At 42.0% G+C, this 21,887-nt stretch overlaps 1 protein-coding gene across 1 annotated transcript in view; it reads left to right on the plus strand.

Moving 5' to 3' along the window:
* Positions 1–6,950, plus strand: part of si:dkey-32e6.3 (uncharacterized) — a 40,508-nt gene extending 33,558 nt beyond the window's left edge. The window contains exon 6 of the mRNA XM_068052335.1: positions 6,445–6,950. Coding sequence (XP_067908436.1) covers positions 6,445–6,615 — 171 coding nt within the window. The 3' untranslated portion in view covers positions 6,616–6,950. The remainder of the gene's footprint in view (positions 1–6,444) is intronic.
* Positions 6,951–21,887: the final 14,937 nt, after the last annotated feature.

A 21,887-nucleotide genomic window follows, 5' to 3' on the forward strand; every position in this document is an offset into this window, starting at 1 on the left:
AGCATCTCTATAAACTCCCTACTGTTTTAGGGTGGCGGTAGCTTAGTGCTAATGGACTAGTAATCTGGAGACCTGGACAAATACTCCAGAGACCTGGGTTAGATCCCATCATGGCTACTGGAGAATTTAAATTCAATTAATTAATAAATCTGAAATAAAATGCTAGTCTCATTAATAATAATCATGAAACTACCGGATTATTATAAAAACCTGTCTAGTTCACTATTGTCCTTCAGGGAGGTGATCTGCCATTTTTACCCGGTCTAGCCTACATGTGACTCTAGACCCACAGCAGTGTGGTTGACTCTTCATTTTCCTCTAAAATGGCCTAGCAAGCCACTCAGTTTTATTAAACCGCGACAGAAAAAAACCACACGGACTGCAGCCATTCAAAGGCAGCTCACCACCATCTTCTCGAGCAACTAGGGATTGGCAATAAATGCCAGCAATGTTCACATCCTAAGAAAAAATGAAAGTCCTCCTCCAACAACTCTTTGCCACAATCTTCTTCAATAGTTTCCTCCAGCCTTCCAGGCTGACCCTGGATTCTGACGACCTTCGTCACTGTCTCTGAACTTCTCCAATTTTCCTTGCTGACCTTGTGTCAACCACTGGATTGTTTACCTCCACCGCATTGACTGCTGGATTGGCGAGCTCCACTCATCGAATTGCTACTCTGATTTCCTTGCTTAGCCCTGTCCAACCGGTTGATGTAATTTAGGCTTTCTATGTCCATGTATCAGCTGGACCCAAGACTTCCCTACCTTTGTATCGGTCGTCTCTTGGCACTGCTCCACATTCTTCTTCCACCTCTGACTCTCATGCCCTGTTTTCTCTCCTCTTTTCTTTCAGTAATGCATTCCTTTAGGATCACCCACTTCACCTGATCCTTGTTTTTAGTAACCTGCAGAATATTTATGATGTATCTCCAACACAGAAGTCCTCGAGGCGGCCAACATCCCCAGCTTGTGTACACTACTGAGTCAGCGGCGCTTGAGATGGCTTGGCCATGTGAGCCGCATGGAAGATGGCAGGATCCCCAAAGACACATTGTACAGCGAGCTCGCCACTGGTATCAGACCCACCGGCCGTCCATGTCTCCGCTTTAAAGACGTCTGCAAACGCGACATGAAATCCTGTGACATTGATCACAAGTCGTGGGAGTCAGTTGCCAGCGTTCGCCAGAGCTGGCGGGCAGCCATAAAGACGGGGCTAAAATGTGGCGAGTCGAAGAGACTTAGTAGTTGGCAGGAAAAAAGACAGAGGCGCAAGGGGAGAGCCAACTGTGCAACAGCCCCAACAAACAAATTTCTCTGCAGCACCTGTGGAAGAGCCTGTCACTCTAGAATTGGCCTTTATAGCCACTCCAGGCGCTGCTTCACAAACCACTGACCACCTCCAGGCGCTTATCCATTATCTCTCGAGATAAGGAGGCCAAAGAAGAAGATTCTCTTGCTTTGAATGTTACATATTTTAGTATGTACCTCTATCTGGGCCAATTGCTTATGAATCATACAGTTTTTTTAATGGGTATTTTTCATTGTTAGTTTATGTTTTCTTCACAAACTCAGATGCATCTTCCCCACGTCCAGAATTAAAAGGAAACCAATGTTTTTACAGTGCAAATTAATTCAAAAATTCATTCTCCTTTTAATGTGTTTCCTGTTCTCTACTTGAAATTTAATTACTTCATGATTGCAATATGCAAATTACAGCTGTTTCTAGCCCCTATGTAGATGTCGTCCATCCTTATTCAGATATTTATCTTCAAATTATGCATATTTACAACTAATCCGCTAAGGTACTTTATGCATTTTTGTCGTAATTTCACAACATTGGTATGATAAAGCATCTCATAAAAAGTACAGATAGATATTCATAATCCTCACTTTCATAGCCATGCCGCTGGTGCTCCATAACCAAAACAACCAAATTGTCATATGAAGACTCATTATTGTGTTGGAGGAGGAGAAAACAACATGCAAGAGAGGAAGAAATTTATTTCTTTTTCCACTGAGGATCTATGAACATAGCATGAAATTCAAGAAGGCATTTAGGCCATCAAGTCCTTTTCCCCCCCCCCCCCCCAGATTCTGCAATCTGATGGATCATGAACTGCATCCCAACGAATAAATTTCCTGAAGCGAACTTGCATAAAATTCCTTCACGGTCAAAAATAATGGAATGAAACTTCAGACAGTCTGTCTTTCCTTACACCTACATGTTCAACCCTTGCTGGGTGCTTTCCACATATAAGAGTTGTCTGGGTTTCTGGCACTAAATTGATGAGGCAGGCTTTGCACCCATCCAATTCAACTGCTGCTGATACTGGTGAATTTCCTGGGATTAGCCCAGGATTATTTGAGGAACCTTGCAGGAATTCTGTCTGTGCATGGGAGCTTAGCACTGAGGGACGCTACTAAAATTGCTGCTGCTGCAGTTGTGCACCATCTGCAACTTCTTAAAGTCACAAGCGGTTTCATGCAGAAATAAGTCTTCAGTGAAGTGACAAAATCTACCGACATATATTTATCCTCCTGTCTCCATTTAGAAATTTGGCTCCGTTCCGTGTCTCCTAGCAATATTGGACATATTTTATATACAGACATTGCTAACATCCATTTTTGCTCAGCAGTAATGATGGAAAATGTGATTTCTGATCTCATTGTCATTGTCACGATTAGAATATGGGCAGGTGTTTCTGGCAGCAGGTGTAACAAGTCCCTGCCTAATTTTCAGCCCCTTCCCTCTACCCCACCCCCCACTCATTACTGCTATTAAAATGACAGTAGTCCTCAAGAATATCCTGCCTGACTGTTCTGTGGTTCTAACAGCATAGGAAATATTGTCGTCCATGATGATTCAACAACCAATTTGGCACCAGATACTCTGCAAGCCTGTGCCAAGATGGACAAGCAGCAGGAAGCTTACTGCTGCTTTGCGTTGGTAAACTATGCGGTTTTAGTTGGTTAAGTACAGTAACACATACACACTTTGGGAAGGGAGTGTCCCTGAAACACTGACTTGTCAGCCTGGGTTAAGGTAACGGGCCTGGAGGCGCTTATCCATTGTCTCTCGAGATAAGGAGACCACATAAAGAAATTCTACTTTTCTGAATTCTGGCTTTGTTTGGAAAATATTAAGCCTAGCCATAGTTTCTGTGCATATTAAACACATGGTTGATCATAAAAGCTCCATTTGACCATCTGTTTATGCTTAAAGCTATAATCTTCAATATTATTCCTGTCCAGATATTTATCTTTTTTGAGGCATGAATGAACAGACCATTAATTAGTTTTTTCCTGGAGTCTGTATAATTTATTCACTGTTCTGTTGAAGTGGGGGGGAGGGCAAGTCTTCTAGTCCTTAGTCTAGTCTAGGGCTTGTTTATTTTGTATCTGTTCAACATCATCCAAGTTAAATAATCTTCTTGCATCAACATTACTCATGGTTCCCGACATCTTTAACTATTTTATCCCTGCTCATCATCATATTCAATGAGTTCACCACCTGAGTTTTTCTGTTCACTTAGTTCCCTGGATACTAAAGTCATCCTTGTTGCTGTTTGTTGGCTTTTATGAAAGGTTTTGGTGCCCTTTTCAAAATATAATGCACTAAACTAGAAAACAGTATTCAGCAGGTGATCTTAACACATGATGTGCAAGGTTAACAGTGGCTTGTTTTACCTTGTACTCAAATGCCTTCATTCAGCATTCTACTTCCAATGCTTGTTTTGGCTCATTGACAGCTTCACAATGGTGATGCTTTTGGTAAATGGTCAATAATAATGAACATTTGTGTCTAACAGAGTGACTTTTATGAGGATTCTTTCTGCACACTTCAGCTGTCACCTTCAACCTTCTGCTATGCTATGTTAGCATAACCCAAGTGCCTAGTCACAGTAAATTGATTGCTAGAATTTATGTAGAAAACCATTGCATCTTGTATCAAGCCAGAATGTTGAAAATATCAAAGCCTCTTTTGTACGGGCTAAACTACAGATTGAATTTATATACAATTAGATTTGTAGAACCAAAGATACAGACAAAATATTGTTCTATATAACACAAGTAGTATTTAGAATATGTACATCTGGCTGACAGTTTTGGAGTTGGTTGTTCCACCAGTTCCTTCTAGCAAACTTTAGAAATGAAACAGTATCTTATTGTAATGGATGTAGTTTGATGTACTTGACTATGTTATTCAATGCCAGAACTAAAAACTATTAGTCTGCCCTGCGATGTTTATTTATCTAATGATGTTTACTTTCCTACTCCTTTGATATAGAAAGTCTCTTTCAAGATTGTCTTCAGCAGCCAATCTCAATGAACCTGCAAACTCTTAAAACAAGACCCTGCAGAACTCCACTAATTATTGTCTCTGGCTCCCCCTCCTTACGAGAGTTCTTTTCCCCATTAATCAACTCCAGCTTCTTTCGATTTTATAAGGCAGTTGATAGTCCGAGTCAATAATTTCCCACAAGCCTTAATTTTAAGCATCCTGGAAACCTTTATCAAAAGTTTCTAAAAATCAAAGCAAAAGATAGCAGTCAGTTGAACTTGTGTTCTATGCTTTGTGATGTGTGGCACTCTTCACCTCTAAATCCTGATCTACTTGAAGTGTCATGTTGAGAGAGTAGCTGCCACATACCAACTAATTTTGTTAAGAATATTATATAGGCTACTTTTAATTTGTTAATATTTATTGTGAATTTAAAGATACTACAATGGATTCATTTATGGGAATGAGACTGTTAAAGAGATGAGTAACTGAGTGGGAAATAGTATGACCTACTCAAAAGTGATGTAGTGCATATGATTGGTCTGCAAAGTTATGGAAAATGCTAGTTTGAGTTATTTTAATTGGATCCATCCCCACTTGAATTGGTTTTATTTATGTTTTACTCGTGATGGATTAATCCATTATAGCTGGGTTGAACTGCATGTGGAAGATATGAGCTCGAGAGAATTACAGTAAGTGTTGCTGGTGGTAATGCAGAGCAATAAGCTTGATAACACTGCTCACCAGATGGTTTCAGCAGATAAGGTTTAATGCAAATCTACTATTTAATGTAACAGTGTTGCATTTTATCTTTATCTATCTTTAGTTGTACCAGTTGTCTTGTGTCTAAAAAAGGTCATGCTTTACTATATATGCAAACCAAAATAAGTAAATACAGTCATTTCATGTTGAGGTCTTTTGACCTAAAGGCACAAATTTAGTAGCAACTACAACTACCCTCTAATTGACCTCAGGACATAGTGCCAACTGCAACTTCCAGGATTTGCCTATTTAAACAGTTCTTGAACAATGACCTGAAAGGGACAGGCCTGGTTAAACAAAAGCAAAATACTGTAGTTGATGGAAATCTGAAATAAAAACAGAAAATGCTGGAAATACTCAGCAGATCTGGCAGCATCTGTAGAGAGAGAAGCAGAGTTAACATTTCAGGTTAATAATCTTTCATCAGAGGTTAAACAAAGCATTTTAGCAGCTACGCATCACAATACTCTTCAAAACTGTGAGGCACATCATAGGAAATCTACATAGGATTCAGCAACAGAGTCGACCTCCCCCTTTTAACAGGGAAACCACAGGTACACAAAGTACCCTTGCAGGCATACAAGCTGCTCTATTTTAGCCTACAATCTCTTAATCCAGACATTCTCTAGGTGAACAGGAAAGTAATTTCTGATTTTGGACATTGATGGCTGATTGATGCGATAAACAAGGTCGCCAGTTTCAGTAATGTTAACAAGGCATAATTGGTGTGAGCCTTGAAATTTCTTCCACTCACTCAGATCAATTGTATGGAAAGTAACCCATACCCTTTACTGGGGAAACTTCGACCCCCTAGAGTTATATAATAAATACTACAGCTAATGCTTGTCTCATAAGACTTGGGTGAGATTGGTAGAAATTGTTCCCAATGAATGGAGTAGCTGCCTAACATTAGTTTATTGTTATACCTGTCATTCACAGATTGACACCAAGATATTCTGGTGCAAATTAATAGCAAAAACTCCATACAAGAATCTCATTTGCTTGGAGTAAAATGAATGAATGACTGAAATTTACTAAATACCGTCTCTGCAGGGTTTTAAATTGATGTTGTACTATCAGTTACTGCCAGCAGGATTGTTGCATCACAAATAGCTTGCTTGACAGTGTGTTGTGTACCATAACTCTCACTGAAGTCTCCACCTGGGATAATGTTTCTGTATAGTGAAGAAAATCGCTCACCAATGAATTAATTCCAGGTATTCCTCTACATATGTGACATGCCACACTACTGGCATGTGTTGATGTTTGAGATTTTCAAAATTATGAATGAATTACTGTATCTCACTCATTGATATTGGTCATTTATTGTATATTTAGTTGTACAAAACTACAGCATAGTTTTCAAATCAACGATTTTGCTTTTTTTAAAAAAATAAACAGGTATTTGTGGAGGATGGTGCTGGAACCAGGACTGTCCCAACCTCAGAGCTGTATGACATTTGTCTGGTTCAGACAGACCTTCTCGGAGCCATCCGTGACCGCTGTTACTTCATCAAGTGTGTGCAGCAATGTGAAGCGAATTACAGTAACTACACTGCATTTACACACTGAAGATATCCTACCACAGTATCAACCTCATAGCTGAAAAACTCAGGGCATGTGTTTGAAAATAAAATTGGATAATAAAATTATACATAAATTAGTTAATTATATTTAGGACAAAAGTGAGATAAATTGGTTGAGTTGTAATGAAATGTTTTAATCACAACAATGCATTACTCTTGAAAAAAAGATCTAATCTTTATGGTTACTGTGGAAATTGTAATAAGTTCAATTTTGACACCAGAATATAGTTTGCAACGACTCTCTTGTTTATTTGTATTAAACCAAATCCAGATACACACACTATCTTTAAGCAGTAGCCATACAGAGAAATATACCATACCATTGTGTTTTCTTTACCAGATAGAGATGTAACTTTGTTGACTGTCTCTACAATTTGTGGAGAAGCTTCTGATTTTTTAAATTCATTCTTGTGATGTGGGCGTCACTGGCAAGACCAGCGTTAATTGCCTATTCCTAATTGCCCTTGAGGAGGTGGTGGTGCGCTGCTGCCTTGAACCGCTGTACTCCATACGGTGTAGGTACATTCACAGTGTTGTTAGAGAGGGGGTTCCAGTTTTCTGACCCGGTGACAGTGAAGGAACAGTGATATAGTTCCAAGTCAGCATGGTGTGTGGCTTAGAGGACAACTTTCAGGTGGTGGTTTTTCCATGCGTTTGCTCCTTATATCAGGTGATAGAGGTCATGGATTTGGAAGGTGCTGTAGAAGGAGCCTTGGCGAGTTGCTACAGTGCATTTTGTAAATAGTACACACTGCTGCCACTGTGCACCAGAGGTGGAAGGAGTATTGTTTAAGGTGGTGGATGGGGTGCTGATCAAGCGGGCTGCTTTGTCCTGGGTGGTGTCGAGCTTCTTGAGTGTCTTTATAGGCTGTTTCTCATGAATACTGTCACTGATAATTAATTATGGCAAGACGTGTTGTGAACAACACCCTTAGAAAAGGTGTATTCCTTCAAAGCAACAGATGCCAACTTGTTTTCATCCTGTTCTTCCATTGTTCTACTCTTTATCTCAAAACCCCCTTGGCTAACTATTTCCCAATGTGGCCATGAAAATAAGCAAAGAGCCACAAATCTTACACATCCTGCAGTTTCAGCAACAACCTAAACCATGATGTCAGCTAAATTGTACACTGACAAATCAAACCCAAACGTATCAAGGAATGAGCAACTTTTAACTTTTATTATGTTAAAAAGAAACCAAAAACTTAAACCATATGAGATGAAACCAAATCCTCAACATGCGTAAATACGTCTATATAACTGGGCTATCTTATAGTCCCATTCTTGACAGGGAAGAAATCCCTTTTCTGATTCCTCACTTACAATTCATCAGTCCCATTATATTTATTTGTTTCTACCGGAGTTTTTAAATTCTCACCAACTTTCAAACCCACCAAACACTAATCAATTATGCTACAATCACTACCATCTGGACAACAAGGAGTCGATGAGAACAATGTAGCTCAAGGTGTTTCTCCTGCCTTACACACATATTGTCACCATGAATGAGCTCCTAAAATTTGTATTCCTCTTTCAAACTGTTTTGTTGCCTTTTTACCAGATGCCTCTTAGAAGTAGCCACGTTGCGGCCTGAAAGACAGAGGCGATTTATGGTATCCAAATGCTGCAGTTGCTTTTAAGGCTTCTGCATGAAGGTCACCTCTCACCTGTATTTTGGTAATGTGTTTTACAACTAGGACCAGAAAAACTTGATGGTTCCCTAACCCAAGTGTACATGACACCTATTCAGTGTTGGTAGTGGCCACTGTCTTCCAACATGGTTTCTGAGGTGGGAGAACAATACTTCCTTTTTCCTGTATATATAATATTCTTCCCCTCCCATAAGGAAGTTATCCACATTTTACACAATGGTGATTTGTCTGCGAGAGTAAACCCATGTGATTGTGATTTCCTGTTATGATTAGCTTCACATTCCCAGCTATCTCCGCGTCTACTACATGAATCTAAATTCACTGTCCATTTATCCTGTTATATAAATATGGTGGAGGATTAAGGTACTCGTTCAGATTTTTATCCTGTACTTGTTCGATAGACTGAAACTTATACAACTGTTGTCCAGTTTGGTTCCCAAAATCTCTCACTAGTAGGTGTACAGTTACAAGGTATTTCTACGAAATGGACCCTGGTGAATCATCGAACCAAACAAAGGTTCTGTTCCCTGGCACCCATTTTTGTAATTGACTATCATAGTGTGTAATTTCTCGTTTATTAAGCCCTCTAGTTATATAACTAGGGCAGTAGAGAGGGTTTTAAACTAAATAGTGAGGGGAGACTAGAACTAGGGGACTCAGTTCAAAAATATGAAGCCCCTTTTAAGATGGAGATGAGGAGAAATGTTTTCTCTGAGAGGGGCATTAGTCTGTGGAATTCTCTTCCCCAGAAAACAGCGGAGGTTACGTCATTGAATTTATTTGAGGCTGAATTGGATAGATTTTTGATAGACAAGGGAGTCAAGGGTTATGGGGGGCAAACAGGGAAGTGGAGTTGTGACCACAATCAAAGCAGCCATGATTTTAGTTTAGTTTAGTTTAGAGATACAGCACTGAAACAGGCCCTTCGGCCCACCGAGTCTGTGCCGACCATCAACCACCCATTTATACTAATCCTACACTAATTCCATATTCCTACCACATCCCCACCTCTCCCTATATTTCCCTCCCACCTACCTATACGAGGGACAATTGCTAATGGCCAATTTACCTATCAACCTGCAAATCTTTGGCATGTGGGAGGAAACCGGAGCACCCGGAGGAAACCCACGCAGACACAGGGAGAACTTGCAAACTCCACACAGGCAGTAACCAGAATTGAACTTGGGTCACTGGAGCTGTGAGGCTGCGGTGCTAACCACTGTGGTGGAGCAGACTCAAAGGACCAAAAGGCCTACTACTGTTCCTATGTTCCCTAATTTACCATGTTCTCCAATGTGATATATATAAGGCACACACAGCTGTATATGATGCATTTGAGCTATCATATTTTGGTTATTGATTAATTTATTAGTCCCATTTATAATTTCCCTAAATGAGATTATCCCTTCCATTCCTTCTCTAATGAAGCCATTATTGTTTTTGTTCGTACCTGAGAGTAACCCTTTCAATGATCAGTTAACTTGCCTTGATCATAATAGTGATTTTTATATCTTATCTGTACCACACAGTCGGAGCAGCAGCTCCATCTGTCATCCAATCCATAGTGGGCGTTCTCTGGTAAGAGTGTGTTGAAGGATTAAAATCTCTGCTTCCCAATATCTTCTGGCAGTGCATTCATGGAATCAGTTCCATCATTGTTTAAGCACTACCTGAGCCTAGCCTTCAGAATGATTATCACTGAGGCATTGTCATACTTGTTAAATCAATTACAGCCAGTACAACTTCATCTCACACATTGGAGTACACCACCTGATGTGTGACCTGAGCGACAAGTCCATTATTGGGTCCCCATGAAAAATAGATTGATCACCCACTGTTTCCTGGCTTGAATGTCATATTTTTGATAATTTTGTAGAGCCTGAACAGTTATTGGCTCACTTGCTCATCCTGGGTGACAACATCAAGGCCGAGATCTTGTTCTCCCGATGGGAGCCTGATTCACCAGGCTCCACAGGGTGGGGGGCTGCCAGCAGATCGGAGCAGCAGTGGCCCGCCATGGAACCCAACACTGGGATTGCAGGCCTGATCTTCCCGGCAGCAGGGAAGCTCCGTGGCGGGCCCGCTGCTGCTCTGTGACAGGACCCGACTTCACATAAATAAAATTACCCGTTTGCATGAATTAAAATGAAAACCGGAGCAATCTTACCTGCAGTTTCGGATCTTCAGTGCGATGGGCAGCACTCATGTGCCTTCACTTTCCCATCCAGGGAAAGCTGGTACCACTGAGGTGAGGAAGGGGGAAGCTCTGTATTGTGTGCTGGTGGGGGGAGAGGGGAGAACTCAATATCTGTTGTATATTGAGGGAAGGGGTCAACTCTGCATTGGTAGTGTAGTTGGCAGGGGGAACAGGGCAACTCTGCAGTTTCTTTGCAAGCCTGGTAGCCCTTTAAAAATGGCACCATTGCCTGCGCAGAAACAGTTGACTTTGTTCACGGCCTCGCCGAAGCTACTCCCGCCACGGGGGCAGGGGTGCGGCCAGGCTTAAGATTGCGGTGGCGTGGCGGTGCATGGCCTGTGCATGTCGGCAGTCATTTTTCACGCAGCCGCTGTTTGCAGCGGTGGAACCACAAGATTCAGCCCTGAGTGTATACATAATCTGATTCCAGCACTTTGTTGCAGCTACACACTCGTACTTGCCCTCATGTCTTTTGTGAATCTGAGGAAAATGTAATTGCCACAGTGGCTCGGCAATACCTGGCTTAACAATAACATAAGGTATCCCTGGGAAAGATGCCCTGTAACGTGATTTGCACAAAACATCTTAAGCATCATTTTCAAAGTCCTACTTTCCCTTTCGACCGCTCCAATGACTGAGGATAATGGGATACATGCAATTTTCGCATAATTCCCATTACTTCCTGCAATGCTGTAAAAGTTTTCTCTGTGAATGGTGAATTTTGATCACTATCCACCTGTATTGATAATTCCCACCTGCAGATCACCTCACTCAATAGCAAGTGCTGTGCTAGTTCTGCATCGAAATGCCTCGATCCATTTAGTGAATTTGTCAAAAATCATTAAGCAATACTGGCTTGTGCAGGGGATCCTCTAAGATTGGTGGAGGGATGCGAGGAGAGGATCTGGGAAAGGCACAGCTAGTGTACAAAATAGGATTATGTTTCAGACAAACTAAACAATGTTGGCAACGTATTTCAATGTTTTGCTTCATACCAGGCAAACTTAATCACTTTTTGATAAGTTGCCTTGACCGAATAATGGCTTTCTGTAGGATGAGAGTAAGTCTTGTGAAAGTCTTGTGGGCGGCACAGTGGCTAGTACCGCAGCTCCAGCGACCCGGGTTCAATTCCGGGTACTGCCTGTGTGGAGTTTGCAAGTTCTCCCTGTGTCTGCGTGGGTTTCCTCCGGGTGCTCCGGTTTCCTCCCACATGCCAAAGACTTGCAGGTTGATAGGTAAATTGGCCATTAGCAATTGCCCCTAGTATAGGTGGGTGGTAGGGAAATATAGGGAGAGGTGGGGATGTGGTAGGAATATGGAATTAGTGTAGGATTAGTATAAATGGGTGGTTGATGGTCGGCACAGACTCGGTGGGCCGAAGGGCCTGTTTCAGTGCTGTATCTCTAAACTAAACTAGATCCTCAGCAAGCAGTGTGAGTACACACACAGTAGACACTGGGCAATTGGGCAGTATATGGACTAATAGGGCCTGATCTGAACCTGTAACTTTAGTATCCCTAACCCACAAGGTTGAGACAGTGGTTTGCTGGAGATGTGCTACAACTTGACCAATTGGTAAGGTTCAAATGTATCCTGCAGGGATACTAAATCCAACTCCTGTAGTATCTCAACTGAGGCAAGAACTGGGGAGGTTCTCAAGGCTGGCCTATTACAGCTGACTTTTTAGCTGCCCTATCAGCCAGTGTGTTTCCCTGTGTATGTTTACTAACTATTTTAGTGTATGCTTTTACATTAGCAATGTAACTTGAGGCTTGTGTGGATTCAATAGGTTCTCCTGCCAGATGTTTGAAAATGATCTTTACGGTATGACAGGAAGAACACTATCGTGAAAACAGCATAGGCACTACCGAACCAACTATTGATGTGTCGTTGGGAAGGGTCCTTCACTGTTATCAGTAAAGCAGCCAGCTGAATGAGGGGTACAATTGTACTGGCTGACATTGTGAAGAGTACAAACAGTGAATCCAATCATAGGTGTTCCATCTTGATGAAAGGAATAGCCATCAGTGTACACATCTTCACCATCTGGCAGTGGTTCCTTCAACACAGGATGGGTTTTGAACTCCAACAGGGGCAGTCAGCACTGGTGTGGTTCCCTTGGATAAAGTAAAAGTTGCGGAAGCAAGTTAGTATCCTTTCAGGTGATGTGTAAACCACGCTCCATTGATAACAAAGTCCACCTCCTGGAAGAAACAGGGTGTTGCTCTGTCACATCAAAACATCCAAGGGTGTAGGAGAGGAGTGCAAAGTCAGCAACTGCAAACTAGTGATAAAGGTAAAATGTTGGCCTGCCCAAAATGTGGCTAATGAACGTCTCTCACAGGCCTTATACATTTTCTCCATCCCAGTCAGAATCTGTGAGGCAAATGCAATAGGAAGTATAAGGTTCTAAACGTGTCCATCTATGGCTAACTGAAGAGGTTAAGGTTAATAAAAACAAGAAATGCTGGAAATACTCAGCAGGTCTGGCAGCATCTGTGGAGAGAGAAGCAGAGTTAACATTTCAGGTCAGTGAGCCTTCATCAGAACTGGCAAATGTTAGTAATGTAATAGGTTTTAAGCAAATAAAGCGGGGGTGGAGCAAGAGATAACGAAAGGAAAGGTGTTGATAGGACAGAGGGTCACAGAGAATTATTGACCAGAAGGTCATGGAGCAAAGGCAAACGGTATGTTAATGGTGTGCTGAAAGACAAAGCGTTAGTGCAGAGAGGGTGTTAATTGACAGAAAAATGAACAGCCCTGGCCCAAAGCACAAACATGAAAAAAAACAGTTGTTAGGCACATGATAAAAAAATGAATGATGAAAAAAACTAAAGTAAAATAAATAAATAATAAAAAAGAAAAAATAACTGAAAATAAAAAGGGGGGCCTGTCATGCTCTGAAATTATTGAACTCAATGTTCAGACTGGCAGGTGGTAGTGTGCCTGATCAGTAAATGAGATGCTGTTCCTTGAGCTTGCGTTGATGTTCACTGGAACACTGCAGCAATCCCAGGACAGAGATGTGGGCATGAGAGCAGGGGCTGTGTGGAAATGGCAAGCAACTGGAAGCTCGGAGTCATGCTTTCAAACTGAGCAGAGGTGTTCTGCAAAGCGGTCACCCAATCTGCGTTTGGTCTCCCCAATGTAGAGGAGACCACATTGTGAGCAGCGAATACAGTAGACTAAATTGAAAGAAGCACAAGTAAATCACTGCTTCACCTGAAAGAAGTGTTTGGGGCCTTGGATAGTGAGGAGAGAGGTGGTAAAAGGCAGGTATTACACCTCCTGCGATTACATGGGAAGGTGCCTTGGGAAGGGGAAGAGGTATTGGGGGTAATGGAGGAGTGGACGAGGGTGTTGCGGAGGAAATGATCCCTTCAGAATGCTGACAGGGGAGGAGAGGGGAAGATGTGTTTGGTAGTGGCCAAACAAGGATTCACACAAAGGAGCTCAAAACACTGTGTGTTTAAAAATTAAACCCTGTTACAATAAGACCAGGTAAAAACAGCCAAAGACCCTAAGACACATTGCTGACCTGGTCATAACAGTAATTGGGGGCTCATCTGGGATTGCTACCCACAGACAAATGAGTGGGAATTGGAAGTGGGAAGCCAAATTGTTCCCTATCAAAAAATAGCAAATCAATGCAGGTTTTCTTGTGGTTGTGTGTGATTGTATACTAAAATGTCTGCAACTGAAGCGAGTAGCTCTCCAAGCCAGGGTGAAGTAACCGGGGATAAGTTAAAAGCACTGTCTCTGGAGGAGTTGAGAAAAATGGCTGAGCAGTATGGGATCACGGTACATGGCAAGGCTAAGAAGTCTGAACTCCTAAGGCTAGTGGCCAACCATTTTTTCCTTGAATCTGATAAAGCAGAAGCAGTGTTAGAAGCAGACCCAGACAGGGTAATGCTAGCAAAGATACAATTGGAACAAAATAAACTTGAATTAGAAGACAAGGAAAGAGAAAGAGAGAGACAGGAAAAAGAGAGAGAGAGGCAGGAGAGGGAGAAAGAAAGAGCCTTCCAAATGGAATGCAAAGAAAAACAAAGACAGGAGAAGGAACGAGAGAGAGAGAGACAGGAGAAGGAAAGGGAGAGAGAGAGAGAAAGAATATTCCGGAAAGAATACAAAGAGCGTTACGGCAGCTTCAGTTCACCAATATGGAGGATCAAATTCCAGGGTTGGGTACAAGATTACTAAAGCTCACCCAGTTGATTCCAAAATTCAATGAGGAAGATGTGGAAACCTTTTTGTGTCTTTCGAGAAACTGGTAAGGCAGCTAAAATGGCCAGCTGAGACCTGGTCTTTTTTAAAAAATTCATTCATGGGATGTAGGCATCACTGGCCAGGCCAGCATTTATTGCCCATCCCTAATTGCCCTTGAGAAGGTGGCGGTGAGCTGCCTTCTTGAACCGCTGCAGTCCATTTGGGGTAGGTATACCCACAGTGCTGTTAGGAAGGGAGTTCCAGGATTTTGACCCAGCGACAGTGAAGGAACGGCGATATAGTTCCAAGTCAGAATGGTGTGTGACTTGGAGGGGAACTTGCAGGTGGTGGTGTTCCCATGTATTTGCTGCCCTTGTCCTTCTAGTTCGTAGAGGTCGCAGGTTGGGAAAGTGCTGTCTGAGGAGCCTTGGTGCATTGCTGCAGTGCATCTTGTAGATGGTACACACTGCTGCCACTGTGCATCGGTGGTGGAGGGAGTGAATGTTTGTAGATGGGATGCCAATCAAGCAGGCTGCTTTGTCCTTGATGCTGTCAAGCTTCTTGAGTGTTGTTGGAGCTGCACCCATCCAGGCAAGTGGAGAGTATTCCATCACACTCCTGACTTGTGCCTTGTCGATGGTGGACAGGCTTTGGGGAGTCAGGAAGTGAGTTACTCGCCTCAGGATTCCTAGCCTCTGACCTGCTCTTGTAGCCATGGTATTTATATGGCTATTATAGTCCAGTTTCTGATCAATGGTAGCCCCTCGGATGTTGATAGTGGGTGATTCAGCGATGGTAATGCCGTTGATTGTCAAGGGGAGATGGTTAGGTTCTCTCTTGTTGGAGATGATCATTGCCTGGCACTTGTGTGGTGCGAACGTTACTTGCCACTTATCAGCCCAAGCCTGGATATTGTCCAGGTCTTGCTGCATTTCTACACAGACTGCTTCAGTATCTGAGAAGTCTCTTTTACTGCAAAGCAAACTAACTAGAAAAGCCCATGAGGTCAATTTCTCACTGCCAGATGAGAGTTCATCAAACTATGAATTGACCAAAAATGCTATCCTCAGGGCATATGAATTAGTACCCGAAGCCAACCACCAGAAGTTTATAACCCTCAAAAAGCAACCAATCAAACCTATCTGCAGTTTGAAAGAAGCAAGCAGCTGGCTTTTGACCAGTGGCTGAGGGCTTTAAAAATACAGCTCAGCTATGAAACTCTCAGAGAAGTACTCCTGTTAGAGGAATTTAAAAACTCTCTCCCATTCTCAATAAAAACTCATGTCGAGGAGTAGCGGGTTCAGGGAAGCCGGCAAGCAGCCGTTCTGGCCGATTAATTTTCTTTAATCAATAAGTCAGTTTCCCAGGGTGGAAAATATTTAAATATTCCAGTTGGCCTCAGTACATTGGTCTTAATATGCCCTTTAATTGCCTTAAGGCGGGTCGTCATCACCCTGCCAAACCTGCCTCTACCCAAATGGAGTGGTGGCGGGAACATGTTGGCAAACTAGCACTCCACTTTCCGATGCCAATTTTCTGGTGTTCTCATCTCCAGTCCCACGTCTGATGCAATCCCACAATCAGGACAGTTGCTAGTCAGATCCATTTGTGGTTGCCAATTATGTAATAAGTTCAATTCTGACACCAGAGGATAATGTGTAACTACCCTTGTTTATTTGCATTATACCAAATACAAATGCACACAATGGTTGGGATTTTCTCAGCGCTCTGGAGATGGGTTAGAACATAGAACATAGAACAGTACAGCACAGTACAGGCCCTTCGGCCCACGATGTTGTGCCGAACCTTTAACCCACTGCCAGATGAGAGTTCATCAAACTATGAACTGACCAAAAATGCTATCCTCAGGGCATATGAATTAGGTGGGTGGTGAACGGCATCAGAAGGGAAGGCCGACCTGTTTACATCACGAGCGGATATTACCAGAGGGGGCCAGGCTGGCAGGAGGAGATTGCACTGGAACATGGTAGGAAGGTAAGTCAGCCTGTTAAATAGGAAATTAACTGTGATTTTACCAGGTCTTCCCCATTTTATGAGGGGTGCACGGGAACAATGAAGCTTCAGAGCCCGCCAGCTATAACAAGGCAGAGGTTCAACGGAAGGTTAGTGTTGGTTGCAGTCGGCAGTCATTGCAAGAGGTAATATGGCTTGGGGTGTGTGATACTGAGTAGACAGCGGCACGAACAATCTGGAGCAAAGAAAAATTTGGCTAGCACAGCAGAGGTATTCTGATTGAGTGTCCTCTTTGACTTGGCACTTGTATATACAGAGTAAAACGAGATGAGAGACCCAGGGAATGAGTGCAACTATCTGCTATGGGTCTCGTTCACTCAGGCTTTGAGACTGCCAGTGAGTGAGAGAGCTGCAGCCGCTGAAAGCGGGGCAGCAGCCCCCAGAGGATCATGAGACTGGAAGGGGGCACGGTCGGGGAAGGTGCAGAGGGGCAGGCAATCAGCCTCTTGCACGCAGATGGAGCAGCAGTATTGCAGAAGACTGTACCTCTCCAGGGAGGCAGTCACCGAGCTGTGTGCCACGATGCCTCCATTTTTGTTTTGTAATTAGGTTTATTTCTAGACGATAACGGAAAAAAAGTTTATTTTGTTTGATAAAAACTAATCAAGATTTATACTTTTCTGCAAACTCCAATTAAATCCATTCATTGATTGTGATGTTGCACAGCAATAAGATACAGGGATATCATAGTACTGTAAGTTCTGATTCTTTTTTCACATGATTTTTGTCATATTTTGTATTTACCTGTTTAGAATTTAATTTATTATTTTAGCTCTGGTCCTTTAAATAAAAGAATGATTCCATTTTATTTCTTCTACTCTTCCCAGCTCTCACTAATGAAAACTTGAACTGATGCATTAGCAAGATTACATATCTAGAAAGCAGTCCCATAATAGTGTTGTCTATAAATCTGGTGGGCCTAATGCATACTCTCCTCCTTCCTAGACTTTGGAGCGTCAGTTGCTTTGTTGAAATTGAGTGTTCAAGGATTTAGTTTACAATAGAAGAAAATGCTGTGACAAACATTATATAAAATCTGTGGCTGCTGACTGAGAATTCCAGGATTTGTAGTATGATATGGAGTGAAATCTAAAACAGATGCATTGATAACAATTATACTGAATTTCTATGCAAAGTCCATCTTTTACAAATTGCAATTGTCTGTATAATATTAGGATACTGTTAGGATCACTATCTGTGGAACTGGTTCTCATGACTGACAAGCTCAGCTTCCTTAAGCATCTCTCACAACAGTATTGGGATCTAGAGCTTTTGACAGGAGATGGAATAATCGAAATAATTACATAGGGTATGACTCCTCTCTAACTTGTCCAAATAACTTCAGAATTGCAGTCTCCCGTTTCCCTTGGACTCCAATAGACATGGTTGCACCTCTGATGGCAGGACTGCAAGAGAATTGTGTACATCCATTATGTACATCATGTAAATCAATATATAAAAGATGACATATTATGTAAAATTTAGGAAATTTTGAATAAGAACCTCATCAAAAAGGAGAGATTATAGTTCAATAATTTCAGAGCATGATGGGACCCCCTTTTTATTTTCAGTTATTTTTTCATTTTCTTTTTTCTTTTTATTTTATTTTAGTTTATTTCATCATTCATTTTTCTTACCATGTACCTGCCCACTGTTTTTTCATGTTTGTGCTTTGGGCCAGGGCTGTTCATTTTTCTGTCCATTAACACCTTCTCTGCACTAAGGCTTTGTCTTTCAGCACAGCATTAACATACCGTTTGCCTTTGCTCCATGAACTTCTGGCCAATTATTCTCTGTGACCCTCTGTCCTATCAACACCTGTCCTTTTGTTATCTCTTGCACCCCCCCCCCCCCCCCCCCCCCACTTTATTTGCTTAAAACCTATTACATTTCTAACCTTTGCCAGTTCTGATGACCGGTCACTGACCTGAAACGTTAGCTCTGCTTCTCTCTCCACAGATGCTGCCAGACCTGCTGAGTATTTCCGGCATTTCTTGTTTTTATTTCAGATTTCCAGTATCCCGCAGTATTTTACTTTTATAATTATAGGATGTGGTTGTTAATATATTGCAATCAGAATCTGAGATTTTTTTTTTAGAGATGTCAGTCTAGCTGAACTTCATTCTTTATGCTCCACATATCATGCTAGTTCTGACAGAAGTGCTCTCTGGCTGATTTCAGTGACAGTCTGTAGGGAGAATTAACGAAGTGGTTCAAACCACAGTCGGGGAAATTAAGTCATATTTTCGTGGCAAACATTTGGACAACGGCATTAAACTATGGATTTCTGAAGCATTAGCAACTACCAGAGATAAAAATTAGAGATGGTTATCTAAAAATCCCGACGTAAAGAACTAGGTAGTGCACTTCATTTTTGATTTTAGACTCGATTGAGTAATGGGATGTGAATATCTGATGTGTCAGCTGGAATATTCCTAAATGAAGTGGGATTGGCTTTTGGATAGGATGCTGATGAGGTCTAATGTCTTATTGTGCCAGGACAACACTCCATCTCGACAGAGCTACCAACCAAAGTAGACAAGATTCTTTCTCCATCCCCTACATTGTCCAATTGAACACCAGATGGCACAATGAAACTGCCCGACCCTAAAGCACAGACTACTTTCAATGTATGTAGAACAATTTACTGTACTATGTATCCTGTCAGCACTGTGTAAATTCGATGTTAACCTCAAATATATTTATTAGAATGAATTCCTGAAATATATGTACAACTTATATTACTTTTTAAAAAATGGATAGGCTCAAGTGTTCCGTGGCTGTAAGTCCGAAATACAAAGTTTCTCCACGAAGTCTTGTTGAGACAGATCACATGGACTACTGGTCAAGGAAGTTGAAATGCTGAGTGTGCTTGATACTGCAAGTGGATGTAAATGTTCCTCAGTAAGATCTGCAAAAAAATCAGCCAAGTGGGAAAAATACAAGCTATTGCTAATATAAGGTTTAGGTGCTGTTGGATATGTTGTTTTACAAATGGAGTCAGGATTTACTGAAGTTTGGTCTTACAGGAACGCCATGAGGGTGAGGGGTGATGGGGGCGGGGGAGGTTGAGAATTTGTGAGCTTTCATTATTAACCTGTTGTCCTATTCAACAGAATATATTCCTACGGTCAGAACAGGACCGGAGCTCGCATTTGCATTTGAATTACCTGATAACTATGCCTATACATATCCCAATTCTTTTCATCATTGGCTATTTGTTCAAAACCTTTTTTTGAAAGTATCAAGCCTAATGGAAGTATATTTGACATTCCTAATATTCTGTATGGGGATGGGGTAAACTCTTTCAATCCAGTCTTGCTTGTAGATTCTATACTCCTGCATGCCCATTTGGTGTTTATAGCTTGTGGTTACGATTTAAGTTAAATAACTTGGGTACACGCACATTGTACATACCGGTCAGCATTTTGGGGTCATTTGAGTAAGTGGATACCAGGCAGGCCTGAGATTGAACCTTGAGCTAACGTTGGTCTCAAAGGCTCAGTTATTCACATGCATAGAGAGATGTGAGAGAAGTGCTAACAGTCTTCAGCGCAGTCAGATTATGTTCATGAGTCTTCTGCCATTGAATGAAAATAGCAGTTTTCTAATTGTCACAGGTATCGAACTCCTGGGGGTGAATGTGATGCGCGCGGCGTTATTAATGTGCAAATCATTCAGCAACTGGTGGAGAAGCGACGCCCTGTGAATTGAGAATCTCCACATGTTGCCGGGCAATTCCCATCGCTCTACCATTCGCCTCGCGAAAACGGCAGCTTCCCCTCGACCTTCCCGTGAGTTCCAAGAAATTGTTGCATTTGCCCATTAATTGCCCATGAAATTCACTGCAGAAAGGCAGGACTGATACTCAACAGCGTAAGATTTTTTTAAAATAAGGAGATGTATGTTCCTACAATGTCATTAAAGCTCTCCAACCCAGAAAAGGAACAGCAGAAACTGTGGAGTCTCATTCCTCCAGGTAGCAGATTGTTAATTTTTTTTTTGCATTTTTAATTGTTTTTTTTCTTACTTTGCTGATTCTGATCACTTTCTCGCCAATCTTTCCTTCCCTTTAATTCTCTGTGTGTATCTAATTTGATTCTAATTCACCCCAATTTCCTTCTCCATGGTTCCTGTTTCTCACTCCTTAAACCTCATTTGATTGAATTGAATGACGGAACAGACTCGAGGGGCTGAATGGCCTATCTTGCTTCCTGTGTTCACAGAATCACAGAATAATAGTGCAGAAGAGGCCCTTCGGCCCATCGAGTCTGCACCGATGCATTAAAGACACCTGACCTCTCTACCTAATCCCATTTGCCAGCACTTGGCCCATAGCCTTGAATGTTATGATGTGCCAAGTGCTCATCCAGGTACTTTTTAAAGGATGTGAGGCAACCCGCCTCTACCACCCTCCCAGGCAGGGCATTCCAGACCGTCACCACCCTCTGGGTAAAAAAGTTCTTCCTCAAATCCCCCTGTAGACTGTTGGGAACGGTCCTTCTCCAAGGTCCTCAATGCCCCGTTGCCTTCGTTATCAACTCGCACTTTCAGTGCAAAAAAAAATGTGCTACAGGGTGAGGGGAACTATCTAACTAATGGGGTATGCAGTAAACTGACCAACATACTCTGGGCTGACATCTCTAGTTCGGATGAAAGGTCATTTGAGCTGAAACTCTTATTTTTCCTCGACTGGCAGACCTACGGAGTGTTTTCCAGCATTTTCGGTTCAACGAAGGAGAGAACAGAAGGAAGTGGTGGCCAAGGAACATAAGGCAAAATGTTAACGGGAGATGGGATGTTCGCTTCCAGGAATGCGGGGAGAGGGTGAACAGGTGTTATGATCCTTATTCGCCTCCAAGTAAAAAGCCGGGAAAAGTTCTGATGAAAGGTCACTGACCTGAATGGTTAACTCTGTTTCTCTCTTCACAGATGCTGCCAGACCTGCTAAGTATTTCCAGCATCTTTTTTGTTTTTATTTAAAAGTTCACTTCTGTTGTGTTTTGAATGTATTTTTCTGTGTTCAGTTGGAGATTGTCTGCGGTCATTTTCACATGATTGGTTTTGTATAGGGCGGATCCCCGGTGAAAGCTCAAAACCCGCGGCTGGGGAAGGTTCTGAGTCTCAAAGGGTTAATTTGAGTGACGCGGTTTATTTTTTAGATCT

The sequence above is a fragment of the Heterodontus francisci genome, chromosome 19 (assembly GCF_036365525.1).
Source record: "Heterodontus francisci isolate sHetFra1 chromosome 19, sHetFra1.hap1, whole genome shotgun sequence".
Classification (NCBI taxonomy): Eukaryota; Metazoa; Chordata; class Chondrichthyes; order Heterodontiformes; family Heterodontidae; genus Heterodontus; species Heterodontus francisci.